General features: G+C 37.9%; 2 protein-coding genes across 6 annotated transcripts in view; one reads left to right on the top strand and one right to left on the bottom strand.

Annotated features, from left to right (window-relative positions):
- The window catches only part of LOC114465591 (plexin-C1-like), a 48,017-nt gene extending 45,670 nt beyond the window's left edge, over nucleotides 1-2,347 (bottom strand). For all 3 annotated transcript variants that reach the window (XR_003674323.1, XM_028450693.1, XM_028450694.1), the window contains exon 1: nucleotides 1,258-2,347. Coding sequence is in view for 2 of the 3 variants with exons in the window: in XM_028450693.1 (XP_028306494.1) it covers nucleotides 1,258-2,280 (1,023 nt within the window). In the remaining variant the exon portion in view is untranslated. The remainder of the gene's footprint in view (nucleotides 1-1,257) is intronic.
- A 7,989-nt stretch (nucleotides 2,348-10,336) lies between these two features.
- The window catches only part of rerg (RAS-like, estrogen-regulated, growth inhibitor), a 53,229-nt gene continuing 44,440 nt past the window's right edge, over nucleotides 10,337-19,125 (top strand). Inside the window, exon 1 of one of the 3 annotated variants that reach the window (XM_028451538.1) lies at nucleotides 10,337-10,516. The gene's annotated coding sequence lies outside the window, so the exon portion shown is untranslated. Of the gene's footprint in view, nucleotides 10,600-13,257; nucleotides 13,447-19,125 lie in introns of those variants that run through there. The other 2 variants (XM_028451539.1, XM_028451540.1) reach the window with 2 other exon arrangements.

Here is a 19,125-nt window from a genome sequence, read left to right as displayed (position 1 = left end):
ATATTTTTTATTTATTTAACATATAACAGTTGTATTGTATATATCCTCATGAAATTGTAAAATGCAACTTTAAAGGGAAGGGTGAGGGTGAGGTTGAGGTGATGCAAACCTCACCGGAGCTGCTCGGGAACCCTTGTAAACCCGTTGTATTTTTATTTATTTATTTATTTATTTATTTTAATTATTATTATTTAAAAGGTTACCTCATTCAGATGTAGATTACGTATACTGTATGTTCGTAACAGTAACTATGCAGAATAATAAGATCATATTTATAAACTTGTAAATATGCAGTAGGAACTAATCGCCGGTAAATAAAGCTCTATTAAACTGTGTAAAACATGAACCAGGAATAAATATTTGCTCCCTCATAAGATAGTAGCTCTAACAACCGGTACAATGATAAACTTGGTGATATTACAATCTGTCCGTGCCGTAAGGGGCAGAATTTACTCTGCCTCCCAAATGTTTCCCGATGTTTCAGGTGTTGTGCCAAAATCTGTGACCCGAAAAAATCTGTGACCGCAGGTGGCGACAGTTCCAACCCCTGCGGCTTCTCAGTGGACAGTTACTCCCCCTTAAACAAGTTCGTCCTTAAGACTGCTCTACTGTAAAGTGTCTTGAGATACCATTGGTTATGATTTGGCGCTATACAAATAAAAGATTGATTGATTTTCAGGGATTGTTTAAAAAAGTTGAGACTATACCCACTTTTTTAGGGACCACCACCACAGTGTCATACCAGTCTGACTGAATAAAATAAATTCAACTTTTGCCAGCAAGAGTTTAACTAATGCTAAATTATCTAAGCAGGTTGCATAGCATTATATTATCATTTATTTATTTGATTATTTATCATTATTAAAAAAAGGGTAATTTATCATAATTTATTATTATTATGACACATTATGTCCTTGTGACGTAAAGCCAGCACGGAGGTCATGTAGCTTTGTCTGAGGAGCTCTTTCATGGGTTTCAGGATCTTTGTCTGAGAGTTAAACACAGCATCAGATCCAGTAACTACAGACATTTGAAAACATTGGTGCAAATACATTTGCAGTCACTGCCAACTTACAGCAGTGTAGAATACTGACGGAAAGTCACCAGTAGTTTACAACCAGTCATGAATATTAATCAACTATGAATGAAATACTTTTGCCAGCAAGAGTTCAAGTGATTATTATTATTATTATTATTATTATTATTATTATTATTATTATTATTATTATGACACAGAGTTAGTAAACCATGACTCACCGTTGTTGAACTTTGGTTTTTTTCTCCGTAGCAGAAGTCCTGATCCTTGTTGGTCATGATGCTATGATCAGGACTGATGTCAAACAGGACCAGCACGGTGTGTGTGTGTCCTCCGTCCACACTGAACACTCCACTCCAAAGCAGCGGCTCTTCTCCTGGGATGATCGATGAGGCCAACAGTCTGCTGCCTTCTCCTCCATCAGGGATGCTGAGGGTGACGCCCCGCACTGACTTCAGGGTCTCAGTTTTAGAATCTTTATCTTCAAACCAGATGAGTCGCACTTTGTTGTTTTTATAGGTTGATGGCTGCACGTTAGAGAGCAGGTAGATGTTTGATCCAACCTGAAATCCATCTACAAACTCTACTTTCCCATTGCTTTTAATGCGGGGCTCGTAAGGGACGTCATTCAGAGAAAAAATACCTCTGTTAGACCCATGACTGTCGTCTACATCAAGAAGGTTGACAGTTTCTAGGTCAGAGCCATCTTTTCCCTTTCTACTTTCCCTTTGCTTGTTCTGGTAGCCCTGCTGTATGGCGGTCAGAATAAAGGTGTCAGTCTTCTTCAGAGTCACCAGAAAAGCTACAGACCCACTGCTGCTGTTCAGTGGTCCCACCTGGATCTGTTCATGGTAAATGATGTTTGAGATGTTCCTCAGGTCCAGGATCTCACAGTATCCACACCCGCTGATCTCTCCGCAGCTGATCAGAGTCTTGTTCTCCACAAATGGTAAAAACACATTGATCCTGAAGGTATCGTTCCACCAAGCAGACCCAGAAACTCTGTCAAAAAGTTCAGTGTCTGATTCTTTCCCCGGTCTCATGGTTCCTCTCTGTGATGTGCTGTGGACCAGAGTCAGCTCATGGTTCAGCTGGTACAGCTTCTTCTCTGTGGCGATGTAAACCGAGTGGTTGGCTACAGACAGCTGACGGATCTCTCCATCCAAGTGGAAACATGATTCCTCCTCCTGACAGCGACCCTGGGCTGCCCGCGGTACAAAGAGCAAAGCAAGCAGCAGAATCATCTTCTTAGTGACTGTCACTCCCTCAGACACTCACAGCACAGCGCTGATCTCCAACACAGTCTGTGGAGCCGTGCGTCAAAACGCAGGACGCGTCTGCTGAAAGCAGAAGTGCTGAAAGAGGGAGGAGAGGCTTGAGCGCACCATCTAAAACTATCACGCGTTTTTGCGAGTAACTAGTAATTGTAGTTATTTTATTTGAATATACATGTTTATCACTTTGTGTTATGTCGCTGATTAAACACACAAAGCTGCCTCTCATTATTATTAAATATTTCTACGTCTGGTAGATAAAAAAGGAAATAGCTCACACAGACTTAGGTAAAGTTAGAAAGTTATTCACAGATTCAGCTTTCCCTGACCAATAACTCATCAACGGAACATTGCTTTTACAAAACCGATATCTTGTTGCAAACACAGCAAGGTGGACTGCAAGCTACAACCGGACTTTCCTCAATTTTCCTCAAAACGAGCCGTCCTCCGCGCTTGGGAATTTGGAACGCGCAGGGACCGTCTGCAAATTGCAACACTGGAAAAAGATACAAAAAATAAAAACCAATAACTTCATATAGGAAAGTGGTAGTGTCATCAAACTCACAGCACACATAGATTAACTCTTCATCATTATACTACAACACTTAGTTTTAATAAATGTGCTTTTATAAAAAATTTGTGATGTAAATGGAATTGTCAACCCACATAAAGGATCTAAGATATTGTCAAAACTAAAGAAAGAAAAGGTACATGTGGCTCTTTTACAAGAGACACTTATCAGATCAAGAACATAAAAAGCTCATTGAGGTCCAGTGTGAAATATTCACAGTCAGTCATGATTTGGGGTGCAATGTTCTGTTCTGTTCCTCACAGTCTTCCTCCAAACCCTTGGACCTAGATTCCCAAAAGGCACACTTTAAATCACACTGTGATTTCTTCACAGTATTCTATTTTTTTTTTTTTTTGTGGGTTTTATGAGCTGGAAGCCCAAATTATGTAAAAATAAACAAACAAATAAACACTTGAAATTGTTTAAATTGTGTGCCCTGAATCTATCATCTATGAAAGTTTAACTTTTTAAAAGGAATCATGGAAATTAAACAAATTTTCCATGACATTCTAATTTTTTGGAAAGGGTCTGTATATGTTCTGAAGAGAAACCTGAAACCAACATATCATGTCTAAATTAAGCTTTAGCTTTTTACCCAAAAAGGAAGGAACAACTGTTTCTTGAGGACCTAACTAAACTATAGAATACAAATGCAAACATAAACAATGTGTCTTTCCTAAGATTTTACTGATAATGATACTACCATTGTGACTAAGGTAATGCTCAAATCTCACACCTGGCCATTTAAAATAAAATCAGATTATTAAATCTGGGAATTCAAACCCTTTACATGAAACCAAATAAGATAATTTCATGTGAACACATATGCTCTCCACTGTAACCAGAAAATTTAACCTATGTTTTGGTGACATTATTCTAATTTATTATTCCATCTGATAGGGTCCTCTGTGTTTTTTTTTTTTTTTCAATGTCAAATTGTCTCTACTCACTATCACCCATTTATTTACTGTATGCACAGTCTAAATGTTGTCTTTGTGTATCAGAATCACTTCTTATCCAATCCTTGACCTGTGCACAGCCACAATTTGTTGTGTCATTGAAATTTTAAATTCATAATTTAAACTCAAATATCCATTAGTGACCTTATATTTACAGAAAAAAAATATTCTAGGTTCAAATTTACACAGAAATCCAATCGCAGCATCCTTCTGAGGTATGTTAGGATGTAACCCAGGATTCACTTAGGATAGAAACCATAAACATATTTTACAAACAATCATTTGGCTCTGTTGTGTAATTTACCTTCATTTCTGTACCCCCAAATTATTCTCACATTCTATTGTCATTAATTCTCTTAAGTCTTAATTTTAACTTACACACCATAGTATTCATTAATCTTATACTCTTCACACAGCTCTGTGTTCTACACAACACACCGCACAGCAATGGACATCTGTGTAAAAGTGAAATGGCCTTTCCTTATGTATGAAATTAAGCTTGTATGCCAGACATCACTTATTTGTTTTAAAACACATTAAAATGTATCATGGACTGTAAGTGTTAGGTGAATTAAATTTTTCTTATTTATGAATCCAACTTTTGTTTTTCTCTTGAAGTGACAAAAAAACAAATCAAATCTAGTTTAGTTATTTCTCCAAATATTTTATACTTGCTCCTTAAATCACGACATCTGTAGAAGGAAATAACGCCCTAGGTGACCTTTTATCGATGCCGCCCACAATGAGCCTTAGTTATTGCTAAAGTCAGGTAACCTTGACCACCCCAGACCCCAGGCCACCAGCCCCACACCACACACACCGAACCGTGGCCAGTTCCCGGGCAGACGGCAGGAGAGGTGTTCTGGCCTCTCAGCAGTTCATACAGCGGCTGGTTAGGGACGTACCTTCCCAAGTGGTTCACCATGATCAGGATTCTCTTCAGCTCCTGAACATCTCCTGGTGGCGCTAACTGATGGATGGCTTTTAGTTTGTCTGGGTCTGGCCTGACCCCTGACTGGTCAATAAGATGTCCCAGAAAGCGTAGCTGACTTTGTCTGAACAAACATTTATCTTTGATGAGTTTTAATCCAGCTAATTCAACTGTAGCACCTTCTTGAACCTAGCGTCATGCAGGGCATCTTTCATCTTTGCTGTGTTGTGCTTTTCCACATTTTCCACATGTATTGTCCTTTACACAACCTCTTCTGTTTTTAAGTTTGCTTTGTTGACCCTGTCTCCTGCCATTTTTCTTCCATTTGTGTTGTCCCTCTTGTACTGATCCTGTGCAGTCTCCCTGGCTGACTTGAGCTGCCACCTCCTCGGACTGTCTGACAGTCTGTATCGTCAGTGCGAGCGTCAGGTCTGGCATCAGCTGCAGTCGGCATGAGAGCTCTTTGTCCACTATCCCGATGTCGCTGATGTTTTCCTCCCCGCACGGGCCAAACTCGCAGTGCTCTGACAGGTCATACAGTGCACGGTTGAAGCACTCCACCTTCTCACCCAGCCGCTAGACGCGCTGGTGGAAACACGCTCTCTCGTGTATGATATTCCTCTGCGGAAAGAGGAAGTCAAACTTTCTCACCACTATTCCAAAGTCATTCTTGTGCCCCTCGTCGGCAAAAGGGAACAATTTAAATATATTTTCTGCCTCGTTGCCCATGGCGTATATCAAGCAGCTCACTTGGACCTTTCCTTCATCTCTATCCAGCTTTGTGGCAACCCTGTAACGTTCAAAGCGCTGTCTCCAGTCCGGCCATTCCGTTGGCTTATCAAAAAGAAAGTGTGTTGGTGGATTAAACTTTGCCATCTTGTCAGCAGTCAGTGGCTCACTTTTCTGTGACACCGGCCACTTCTGACACCATGTAAGATGAACCGAGGCGGGTATGCTTTTACAACACTTCTTTATTACTGCCGCTCTCTCAGCATACAGCTCAACATGTGTGTTCACTCCCAGTACATTTACTTCCTGGTTCCTGCTTAACGCTGCCGTAAAGAAGGGTCATAATACTGCAGCAATCCCCACACACACTAGGATCTGCTCACTACATATTATCATGTCTGACATATACCTTGGCTGTCACAGTCATAGACATGATGTCTATGGTCATAGTTGAGTGAAAAGCATTCCAAACCTTTTTCGGCCCATGTACCCCCTTTGCAAATTTTTCAAATCAGGTGTACCCCTCTTCATAGTGGTACCCTCTCCACAATTTCATATGCTTTTTTCATTTGTATATCAGTCAGCACTTCTGAACTCCTTCTCTCAAACAACGGTTTCCTAAGGCTTAGTCCACAAACTCAAATACTAAGTGCATTTAAGGAACATACCAAATGCAATTTTCATTTAAATACTTAAAGTCTTCTTTGTAAAATATAGATAACTAATTATTGTTTTCTAATGTCAGAAGTGTCATTAAATTGTCTGAATAAAATGGCTTGAATAAATTACAATAAAGGACAGTATTTTATTGACCATTATTATTGTTGGTTTCTGGTAAATATGTGTCAGGTTTTGTTATTTAGCCCTTGGGGTCCTCTTTAAGTTATTTTGTGTCTTCGTTGGTTCTGTTTGAGTCTGGCCTCCTGTGTTAACTCTCGTCTGTGTTTCAGGTATTCCTGCTTGTGGCTCCACCCCCCAGTGATGGATGTGTGCTTTGTTGGTGACTGATTAGTGACCTCATGTTTTCACCCAGGTGTGGCTTTTCCCAATCAGGCCTCCTCCACTATTTAGCGGAGTGCTTGTTCATTGTGGCCATTGTCTACCCTCTTCGTGTCCTGCTGCGTCTGATCCTTGCTTCCTGTACCTCCTGTCTTTTTTGTATTTTGATTATCTTAATAAACATGGACTGGTTCCAAGAGCACTATGCATCCATCCTGCCTCCATCTCTCCTTGCATTTGGGTCCACACCTCCACTCAACCGTGACAATATGTCCTAAAAATAGCCTAGAAACGTTTTGTTGATTGATAAATGTTTCCGAGTATCCTCTGTTATGTGCTCCTGTACCCCCAGATGTACTCATACCCCTGGTTGGGAATCACTGGTGTAAAGGATGAAGGAGGCAGGCATAAGATCTTGATAGGACTGTCAAAGCGAGCCCCCTAGTGGCTAGATAGGTGTGTTGCAGGAGGTTTGATCGCTTCCTTCAGATTGCTGTTGGTTCGAGCAGAAGATTAGGTATTGACAGCAATGATGGTTTGCATTTGGGGTAAAACAATTTTCTTCTTCAGAAGACTTTCTGATTTTAATACATACACAGATTTTGCCATTCTCATGTGGTTTCAAGTTATTTGAAAACCACATATGTAACATGAATGTGACAAAATCAGAGGTGACAAGTAACGAAGTACAAATACTTTGTGACTGTACTTAAGTATTTTTTTCTGGAATTTGTTTTTTACTTGAGTATTTGGGTTTTTTTGGTGACTTTTTACTTTAACTCCTTACATTTTAAAGATTAACTTGTTACTTTTAAGACCTTTGAAGATGACGTCACAATGTAAAAAGTCATAAACCAACAACTGCGAAGCAGAAATCTGCAGAGAAAATGATTCTCGAGTATAAATGAAAATGTTGGTAGTTTGAGCTGCTACGGCAGGTCCCTTAGTTTAATAGTTAACATTTCGAGTTTTTAAAAATGTTAAACTCAAAACTCTGGGTTGAATTGAGCGTTTGCATTTTTCATTTTGTGAAATGTTTTATTTACAAATTGTATCTTAATTGAGTGCTAATTCTTCAGGTGTTCATGAAGGGTAACAGATTAAATATATTTCCGTGCAGTTCTTTCAAATGTTAAACTCAAAGATGCTGTTTTTTTTTTTTTTTTTTGTTTTTTTTTTTGAACATTTGAACTTTTTGCGGACACATTTTATTTACAAATTTTATTATTATGAGAGCTAAATTCTCCAAGTGTTCAAAGGCAACAGATTGAACTTGTTTCCATTTACCAGTTTTCTACAAGTTCTTTGAAAAAATAAAATATATTAAATTTGCTGGTATAAAAACCTTGTTTTATTATTGAAAGGACATCTGTTTTACTTTTTTACTTAAATAGAATGTACTTTTTTACTTTTACTCAAGTAAGGGAATAACTTCAATACTTTAACTTCTACCTGAATAATTTTCTTTTCAAGTATCTATACTTTTACTTGAGTACTGAAGACTAGTATTTTTGCCACCTCTGGACAAAATGACCTATACACCAGCATAGAACAAGTCGGGAAGTCAGGCTTACGTCACAGAGGACGTTAGCGGTAGTAAATAAACAGGCGGCATTTTGAAATGGGGGAAAACACTTTGTCTGTCTCCCATTTGTCTGCTGACAAAAACATATTTGTTTCAATACAGGAGTGATTTATATCCCGGTATAGCATACAACTATCTAGATACACTACCATATAGGCCAGGGGACGATATATGGCTAAGTTATCAGTGCTAGGGATATCTGAGTGTCCATACAAAGTCCCAGCAAACACTTGGATGAACAATCCAAAACATTGGCCCAATTTCACCTACAGATATTCACAATTACCTAATCAATGAACTCCGTGAGTAACCCGCACGGTAAAAATCCTGCGGTAAAATCGCAGTGTACTTTATAACAGAGCTACAAAGGATATAAATACACCATATTGCCATCTAGAATGAAAACTAAAGCCACCGAAATGCCCCTAAAATCCTCAAGCCTCATTTCAGATCTTAACTGTTCACTTATAGGTTATGAAAAATAGAGACAAATGTAGGAACGCAATGGTTCTCGAGACGAGTTTTTACTCATCCTTCCTATGAAGGAAAGCCAGCGTTTTCTTTGTTTTTTCTTTTCTTTTGGAATGATATAAAAAAATGATATCTGTATTATTTTTTACATTGGACGAACAGCCAAACACATAACAGCTGTTCGTCATGGTGAAACATTTTCAGTTACAATGGGAGTCAATATGGTGTTAACGTTGTTTTACCCCCAAACAAATATGACGACTGGCGTTGCTTGGCAGATACATCAGGACCCAGAATCCTGACTTCACGAATAGAAGACCATTTAGACCTCTTAGGTAATATCTCATAATTATGACTTGGTATCTCATGATTAAGTGATAGTATCTCATATTATTATTATTTAACTTTTCCCAGTTTCTTTTTTTTTTTTTTTTTTACTGGCGGGAATGGTACAGTGGCTGTAAAAGCTCACAACATAACACAAAATGAAGAACCCAACAACACAATACAAAATGCCCTGAGAGCTCACAACACAAAACAGAGTGACGAACACCAAAATGCAACACAAAAAAGACAGCACAATACAAACCCTGCAACACAACACGAACGCTCACAACACAACGCAAACGCTCACAACACAATACAAAAGCAGTCAATAAAATCCACAAGAAGAGTGACGATAACTGAGGTACATAAAAAAAATTTCTTTAACGTTGGTGTCAGTGCCTGATCCTTTCACGGGCCTTATGATCGTTTCCGTCACTATTCTTCGGGGATTTTTATCGGACTGCTTTCGTGTTGTGAACTTTTGTGTTGTGTTATGAGCTTTTACGACCACTGTAGAATGGCCTTCCTTACAAATGTGATCCATTTGGGTAATTTCCCGCCTGGTGCCAATGTTTCTGTTATGTTTATCACTTACATAAACTTTGTAAAGAACGGACAAAACTCTGGTAAAGTGTGTAAAAAGCGTCTTTACTTAACAAGTGCCTTATCACTCCTCACCCATACCACATGCGCAACACAAAGTAGTGCCTACCACACAGTAGAAACCATAGCTGTTTATATCAATACCATAGATTTATTTTTACAGTCTATAGTCAATACACAACAGTTTCCCTTTATTTCATGTCCAGGTAAAACCTGGAATTCTGGTGGAATTACAAGGTATTTCAGAGTGATTTCTGAGGGTATAAATACGTTACTGGTATATTAACCCATATAACCAGAAAATATGAAAATGGACATTTTACTATGCTGCAAATGTATAACATATTACTGATATTTTGTGAACAGGACACATGTGGTTGGATATTAGATAACATAGAAAAATATGGAAATGGCACATTGTTCCACAGCTAATGTATAACTAAAGTGTATATATATGGGTATATCTATGCTGTTTCAGTGTTCTGGGACACCTACTCACAAACTCAGTAGGAATAAAAACAAACAATGTGTCTTGGAGAGCAAAGTGTAGTGTATTATTTATTTCTGTGTAATCTAATATCCAACCATGTGTCCTGTCCACAAAATACCAGAATATGTTATACATTTGCAGTTTGTAAAATGTCCCATTTTCATATTTTTAGTTTATATGGGTTAATATACCAGTAATATGTGTTTATATACATATTTATACCCTCGGAAATCACTCGGAATTCCGTCAGAATCGTGGGCTTCACCCTGACCCTTTTCTTTCCACCGCTAGGTGTCAGTGTTTCCTGTCAGTGCTCGTGCAGCGGCACGCAGCTGCATCAGAACAACTCCAGCGGCTCCGCTCCGTATATTTCCACTGACCTTCAGCTTTAGATGTTCATTCACTCTCATCTGCTGCTGCTGGTGGTTCTTCTCCCTACCAGGACCAGGACCAGGACCAGGACCAGTTTGTCCGCCTTTTCTTCCCTGCTTCCACCTCTGCCTGTTTCCCTTCACATCCAGCGGTGCGCAGCTGTATTAAGGTCAGTCACCAGCTGACAACTTTATTTCTTCACTGGTTCACCTGTTCTGCACCTCAACACCTCACATTCCTGCTGCTACTGAGGTGAGTCCTCCTGTGTTAACTCAGGTTTAATCTGAAATTAAACCATTTGATGACATTATAATCTCCTGCTCATATCCTAGAAAGCTAAGTTTCCTGTAAGTCACTATTACATTTTCCCAAACTGGACATCATTTCTCAAACACTTAAAATAATTGCACCAAAAATCAAAGAATACAACTAAACTATAGCTATCAGCTATAGCTTCCTGCAGGTTTGTCACTTAGCTGAGGGTCTCCTATAGGCTCATTGGCATTCAGCAGCAGACAAGGCTGTTACATAACAGCTCACATCTCACAGGGATTCAGGGTCAGGCAGAGCACCCCACACAGGAGCTCTAATATAGACCTATGAGGGAGTTTCAAAGGTTCCCAGGTGTATCAATACTCATTGCTGAGTGCATCTTTAAATTGACATTTTGTAAAATATGTAAAAACAATCCCTAAAGTTGACTCAAAGTAGCCTATATAGTGAATAATTGAAGTTGGGTTGATTGGCTTTGTCCTATAGCTTCTCCAGGTCAGAAACCATTGCAGTGAATACATTGTGGTTCTTTCAGTGTCTTTCTATAGCTCTGCTGGTCTCCTCCCATAGCTTGGAGCACAGAGGTCTGTAATCCAGTGTAACCACAGCACCAACACCCAGTTGCATTTCTCAGGGTTGGGAACACGAAGACCAGCACAAGTCTCCTAGGCACAGAGGTCCATGAGAACACATGCTTTCTAGGATAAACGTGCTTTTCCTTTTTTTTTTCTCTCCCCTGGAAGTCAAAGACTTTCTGTTTCTAAATGTAGAAAGCAAAATATGTCCTTTGGGCTAAGGTTAACTATTCTCCATCATCTGTCAGACTATCATGTTGCTAAAAATGTAAGTAATAATGCTAAATATTTACTAGCAATATTTTTAAAATATTTTACTTGCTTGCGAATTCATGCCTACCTGAGGGAAAATGGAAACCTGTCATGTTACAAGATGTCAGCGGGGGGTGGAGAAAGCAACAGAAGAAATTTGAATTTGGGCTTAAAAATCTTAGTTCATCATAATAATTCAATATTTTATAAGGCTTTCCTTTTATTTCTACTGCTGAGTTTTATTGCTATAGGTGAATTATGATTTTATTCCCCTGTGTTAGACTTAAAAGTATGATTTGTCATTTTCAGAATTTAGAGCAAGTGCATTACTAAATGGGATCCTGCACTCACTAGTTTATGTAAGATTGTTCTTAAAAATATTATTTTAAATACATAATTTCACCTTAAATCACAAAATGCAAAACAAATTTTTTTATTTCCCTTGGAGATGCTGTTCAGTGGCAGTAGTGTCATAGAGTTGGTAGCATTAATACATTGCTAATAAAATGTTGTCAAACTCATTTATATTCAGGGGTCACAATAAACCACAATTTGATCTAAAGTGGGACAGATATCATGACGTACAAAAATGAGAAAAATGACCAATTCATTTTCATTTTAATGAAAATAAGTAGTATTACATTCCCTTATTATCTATTTGTTATTATTAATGATATGTTGCAGGGCTTGAGGCACATGTGCTCATGTAGAGATTACAATGTAAACCTTGAAACCTTGAACTACGTTTTTGCAAAGAAAGTGTCTATTCGTACATTTGCCGTACGGAACCCTCGGTGCTATTGGTACGTTTACCGAAGTACGTAGCGCCTTAGGGTTAGGTTATTACCCTATATCACAAACATTTTTAGGGTTAGGTTTACGGTTAGGTTTAGGCTAAGTCACGGATAGAATGTCGGTATATTGATAGGGCAAACTGTACGGATAGACACTTCCTTTGCAAAATATGTTAAAGTATGAACATTAATACATGTAAGCTTACAAATCCCAGTCAAAGGCACAGAAAAGGAACTGAACAATGAAGCATTTTACTTTATAATTCAACAATTTGTCAACATCTAGAAAAATGCTATTAATACAATATTTGGGAATCCGAACAGTTATCACTCTGCTTGTAAACATATAACATATATAAGCTACATTAAAACAAAAAGTCTGTAAGATACATACTGTAAGTTGGGTAGGCTGCTGTTCATCAGTTACATTTTGCTGTTCAGTTCTTGTGACAGCACCTGCTCTAAAGCTTTTATTTGTGAAAGGCTAGAAAATAATCACATGTTTCTATGTAGGTGTATGTGAGACACTTGACAAAGTTGTTCCTAAATATAGTTCTATCTTATTACACAGGAAGTTGCTCCCATGAATCAGGAAGTTGGGCCCCTGCAATCAGCCATGTATATATATATATATATATAATATATGTATTTATTTTTTATTTTTTATGTTTTCCTCAAACATTTTATTCCTCCCTTTGATTTTTGTAAAGATAAGGACATATTATTATAGAATAATTTATTTTATTCCTATGTCTGCTATTGTGTTATGGGGTTGGTGTTGCCTAGCAACAACACTATCACTTATCAGGTAGGGTGGGCGAGTTTTCCAACAATCCTGACAAAAAAAAAAAACAAAAAACAAATAGCATATCTGACACATCACTCAGTATTAACATTTTCTCCACTGAGGAGCGATGTAGAGTTTAGACAGCACTGGGCTAAGGCTATGTTTGTCATATCAAGACTTTATCCAAGGTAAACTGTGCTTGCCGTGGCGTGCCTTGCTCACAGTCTGCATCAGCTGACAGGAGATAACCATCATCTTGTGTTTTTAACCAACATCTGAACTCTGAACAAAGATGGATTTGCAAGACTGCCATTGTCGTTTTCTGGCTCTCTGCTGGTCCCTTCCCTGTGGCCTCTGATCTCTACTGAAACAGCCATTTATTTGTGTTTGTATGAGCGTTTGCACTCGGATTTCATCAGTAAGTCCTGCTTCACAGCCTCTGCCATGTGTTTGGTTTAGATGTGTGTGTTGAGGCTGTTTGTTGTATGAATTTGGCAGATGTGAGAATGGATGCCATAAATGGCAAACATGGGCAACGAATTACGCTGAAGTTTACAAGGCACAACATGTTTCTCCATCGTCCCTTTGGTGATTCCCTTCTGTTGTGTGGGAGAGCGAGGGATCACTGGTGAAGTGAAAAAACAAGAGGAAACGAGTGAGAAATACAGCAAAGCACCATATGGACTCATCCAAACAACTTTTCTCTAAATTCTACAAAAGTCTCTCAAAATATTTATTGCCCAAACAAGTTTTCAGTGATTCCACTTTAGATTCTAACTCAGCTTTATGAATAGCGTTTTTGTTCTTTATTTTCAGCTTCAGTCTGAAAGCTCTAAACCAAAGATGGGCAACTTTTATCACAACGCGGGCCACAAAAATGTGATTGTTTGATGTGATTATCAACATTCATATCAGCATTTAGAATAATGACCAATCTGAGCATGAAAACAGGAAAGAAAAGTGGTATTTTTTTGTTGTTGTTTTGTGTATTTTGGGAGTCATTGTGTGTATTCTTGTTGTTGTTTTGCATATCATTTCACTTTTTGTGTAGGTTTTGTTTTATATTTTGTGTATGTTGTTGTTGGAGCCAGTGTTTGTGTTTTGGTTGCAGTTTTGCATAATTTAGTCATTTTGTGTATTTTTTATGTTGTTTTGTATATATTTTGGTATTTTTGTCTATTTGGTACTCGTTTGTCATTTTGAGTCATTACCCTGGGAGGCTGCACAAAATTTGTCCAAGGGCCGCATGTGGCCCCCACCGATTTCCCATGTCTGCTGTAAGGGATGATGATTAGAGTTGATAGAGGGGGTTACACTAAGAAACATGTCATAAAGCACGGTTTACACTATATCTGGTTGAATCTATAGAAACAGCAGCTGCGTCCACACATGAGATGTTCATGTGCAGAGGGAAGTACTGCTCACCTGCTATTTATTGATCTGAATAAAAATAGACACAAAGGTAAAAGCAAAAAAAAACAAACAGTTTTTTATATTGGCACAAATGGGGAAACAGTGGCAAACGTGTTTCTGTAAATGTGAATTTCCCTCCTATACTTATCCCTGGTTATTCTATCACTGAACATCACATAAATGACACTTTTATAAGCAAATTTAAAGTAATTAGTTATTGTAAAATGCCCAACTAGAAAGATAACATGAATGAGAATGAATGAAATGAAGGAGATTTGAGACCCTTTGAAAAAAATCAATTGATTTAAACATGCCAGTGTACTTTTTTTTTTTTTTTTTTTTGGATTGAGGGTTGATTTATTTAACTGATATCAAGCAAACATTTGTTTTACAGGCAGCACGAGAAACACAGACCTTTGCAAAAATACAATAACTGAGCTACAGGAGTAGCAAACAACTAATGCCTTCTGTAGGATAGATGGATTCATCAAACAGGGAATCTTATTAGTCACGTATATAGATTAATGAATGTATCATTTCACTAAATATGGTAAAGGTTGAAAAATAATTAAATTTTTCAATTCAATTGTATTTATGTAGTGATCCCAGACCTTTATTACTCACAGCATTTCTAGCGTACGCACTTCCGACAACATCTAAAGTTTGATTTCATTGGGGCGTTTCAAGCAACTGTTAAACTTTTAATAATTCACTGCCAACCTGTTACTGTTTTCAGTATTTTTTGTAACTGCTGTCTGCTCAGAACTTGACTTTTTGCTGCTCGTAACATGTCTTTCTATAACCTTTAAATGTTATGTTTTGAAATATTTCGGTATTTTTCCAAAGCAGGTGTCTCTTGAAAATCAGACTTGTTTCAATGGGACTACCTGTAAAAAATAAAAGGTATAAATCTGAGCTTGAGGAAGGCAAATGTACCAGCCTGAGGTTGAGAAGAAGGATTATATAAATAAAATGTAAATATTTTAAGATATAGGCACTTTTATTAACAGCCTGTTGCAGAATATCAACATGTCACTCCATAAGGGACAGCATGTGTGAGTGTGTTGTGTAGCGTGGCTTGTTTTGGGGCAGGAGCCTAGATGGAATTCAGTCTTGGTTACAGCAGCAGGTTAACACACACTTCATCTTGTTTATACCGAACACTAGGGATGTAACGATTCACTCAACTCCCGATACGATTTGATTCACGATACTGGGTTCACGATACGATTTTCTCACGATTTATTTTACAAAATGGGACTGTTGACAAATGACTGAAAAATATTCCTTTATTTTTTTGGGGAAAATACTATACTATTTTCCTTTTATTTTTCATTGTCAAAAGAATCCCTTGATAAACTATTCAAAATGATGCAATTTAACTAAAAATAAATCTTGAATGAAATGAATAAAGGAATAATACAAATGAAGAAGCCTATTAATTTAAATTCTGGTTCTATAATAAATAATTCAAAACTGCGTAATAGTTCTTTTTCTTTTTAAAAGTGCAACTGAAAATGTATTTTATGCCTTAACAATTGGACTTTTAAAAAAAAAACAGTCATTTTACTGTATTTACGTCAGATATTTGTTTAGACCAGCAGAGGGCGCTGGTAACCCAGTGGTCGGTTGGCATGCAGTTATTCCACCAGTGAAGAAGAGAAGCTATGCTAGCAGACAGAGTTAATAGAAAAACCTGACTTTTACAGATATTCACGTAATATTACAGATATTCTTTCGGTGCTAAAGGAGTAAAGAATCATTTATGAGCATGTTTAACAGTAAATGGCGGCCAGAAAGAAAATAGTAGCAGATTCCGCCCGTCACGTCCGCTTTTGGAAGGATTAATATAAAGCTGGTTAAAAAAAGTACTGCGATTCAATTTTCAGAGCATCGATGTGAACCGTGGTACATATGAATCGATTTTTAACTGCCTTACGATTAATCGTTACATCCCTACCGAACACAGGTATATATTTTTGTTATGATATGAAATTTTTAATGTACCGCCACACCGGTGTATTTGATGACACAACTTTCAGAATGCTACGCTGCGCCGCGTTTCGGACCCTTTTGAACGTTGCACTTCTAAATAGGAAGATAAACAGTAGCGTTCTGGTGTTAGTTGTGGTGTAAATCACACGTGTAAATGGATAAGAAAGACTCTGAAGCTGCATGTGAGCATGTGCCTGCGTGTGCATGCCTCTGCTACAGAAGAACAACACTCACAGACACCGAGACACGGTTAGCTTAGCATGTCGGCAGTAATACACAAAAAAAGAGAGCAAAGGATCGCAATTTGTAATTCCTATAACGCGGAAATAAGTCCTGGTGAAGCTGCAAAGAAAACGCTAAGAAACCACCACACCACTGAGTATGCAGCATTTAAAGCTAGAAATCAAGCTAATACTAAAGCTAAGTTAGCGCGGCAAAGACCATTGGGCTGCTGTTGCAAACTTGTATTACTACTAGTGTGGAATTATTCTACAATATTCACTCATCATGACAGTAAAATAGACCATCCTAAGTCAATCTACTGCAGTAATTCTCTCTCAACCAGTAGAAAATACTGTGAACACCTGATTAGGCATGAAAAAAAAATTCCGTCATATACCGTGAAACTGTTAGAATTTTGAAAAGTACCGTAATATACAGTTTTGGTCATACTGCCCAGCCCTATTTCATCTCATAACTTATGCTGCTGATGGAGATTTAATAGATTAGTTGTGCTCAAAATTATTAGTAAGAACTTATTTTGTGGAGTTTGTCTGAGTGAGAGAGGCAATGAGAAGTTAGTGTGGGGAAAAAATTGAGAAAATAGAACTCTTAAAACTATTATTTTGGTGAAAAATAAGTTTTTGATTAAAGCTACGTCAATTTATATTATTGTGTTTTTTTGCATTGTGTATGAGGAAACCCTGATATACCACTATATCGATAATTTGGCTAGCCCCACTCCAGCAGTAATCACTGTCTATCAAAAATACTTGGATGTAAACTTGGATGTATAAAGTAAAGACAAATGTTTTTTAATACAAACAGCAGAAACAAGTAGACTGTAGCTCAATGAGCTCCATTTACCTAAAACTACACCAACAGAACAAAGTCTTACTGTTTTCACTACAGTAATATATTATCAGTGTAATGTCCACGTTGATGACAAAAACAAACGGTGTCGGATGTCGGCGGCTGCATTGAGGATCCCTGCTGAGTTGCAGACACAATGAAGATGGATAGTTGACCTCCACTTGGAAAACTTCAGGCGCCACACAGCCTTGCCTTATATGGGCATGCGTGTGTTGCAAGAAAGGAGAAAAAGTTCAGTCTGCGTCTGTTAGAAATAAATGAAACTGGAAATTTGCCCCTTTTTTTAACTTCAACCAGTGGGAAGCTGGTAAACATGTGTCTGGCACTGACAGCCACTCTGACACGTGTTTAAGCTTTCATTGGCTGGAGCAGAGAGTGTCGGCTGTCAGGGCTGTTTTAGCTGTTCTCTCAATTTCTCAGCAAAGGACGTTTCTATTGCTCAGTGAACCCAAGGGATGTTGATTTACCTCTGTGTCCAGGAAGTTAGCGGCACAGCCCCGTGGTTTAGAGACTGTTTGAGTCTGTAGTCACAGCAGATGGTGTGTTTTCTGCTACCAAATACCTTGTCTAGCATCTCTGTAACAGAGGTATGACAGTGGGGGCCAAAAAATGTGATTGTCTGATCTGAGGGCCACATTACAAAATAACTCAAAAGTTGAGTCATAAATATATATGTGTGTGTGTGTGTATATGTATATACAAACACATGTATTTTGTGTATATTTGTTTTTGTTGTAATTCTGTTTTGGTAGCCGATTTGTGTTTTTGTTGTTAGCAGGATTACGTCAAAACTAATTTAAAAATTTCTTTTTAACCAATGATGAATCTTACGCCATTGAAGATTCCATTACATTTTGGAGGGGATCCAGATCATTGCACAGGTTCTGGAAAAGTTTGAAAAATCTAAAAAATCCCAATCTCTCATCATTGAAGAAATTAAAAAATCCTCATCTTGGTTCGTAATCGACCAATCTTTAGTAATTTAGAATTCAAATATGTCCGGTTGGTTCCTCAGTTACCCAACAGAGTTTCATCCGGATCGAATTCGGATTGCGGATTTCATCTCATATCTTTGAAATAATGGGGGTGCCTATACATTTGGACCTACTGTATTTTTATTCATGGAGATAAAAAAATATTTTAAGCGTTTAAAGTGTGAATGATCATGGTACCATGATCAGGATCACTGATCCAGATAACTGACAATATCTGGAAAAGAGGATATTTGGCTCTGGTGGAGGTTTGGGATCTTCTTCCCTCAGGCCATAACACTTTTGAACAATGTCTGCTCTATAAAGTAGAAAGGCTGTCACATCAAACATGTGATGAAGTCAATTAAAAAAGGCTTTGTGTCTGTGTAACCACTCATTCGCTCTGCACTGTTTTATTAGGTAGCTTTTCATTTGTCCAACATCTTGGATAGTTCATTGCTAAAGTTGCCAAATTGAGTTTTCCCTCCTTGTGGTTGGCTTTGAACTCAGTTTTCGGCCATGGCACTATATCCAATCAGGTTGTAAATCACTCTTCATCCTGTGCCAGTGCCAATCCCAACTTTAATTGGGCATAAATGGGATACAAACCTGGTCAGGAAACAAGT

This window comes from Gouania willdenowi, chromosome 6 (assembly GCF_900634775.1).
Source record: "Gouania willdenowi chromosome 6, fGouWil2.1, whole genome shotgun sequence".
In the NCBI taxonomy this organism is placed as follows: Eukaryota; Metazoa; Chordata; class Actinopteri; order Blenniiformes; family Gobiesocidae; genus Gouania; species Gouania willdenowi.
Note: the sequence above shows the minus strand (reverse complement) of the source record. Positions and strands in the feature narration are given on the sequence as shown.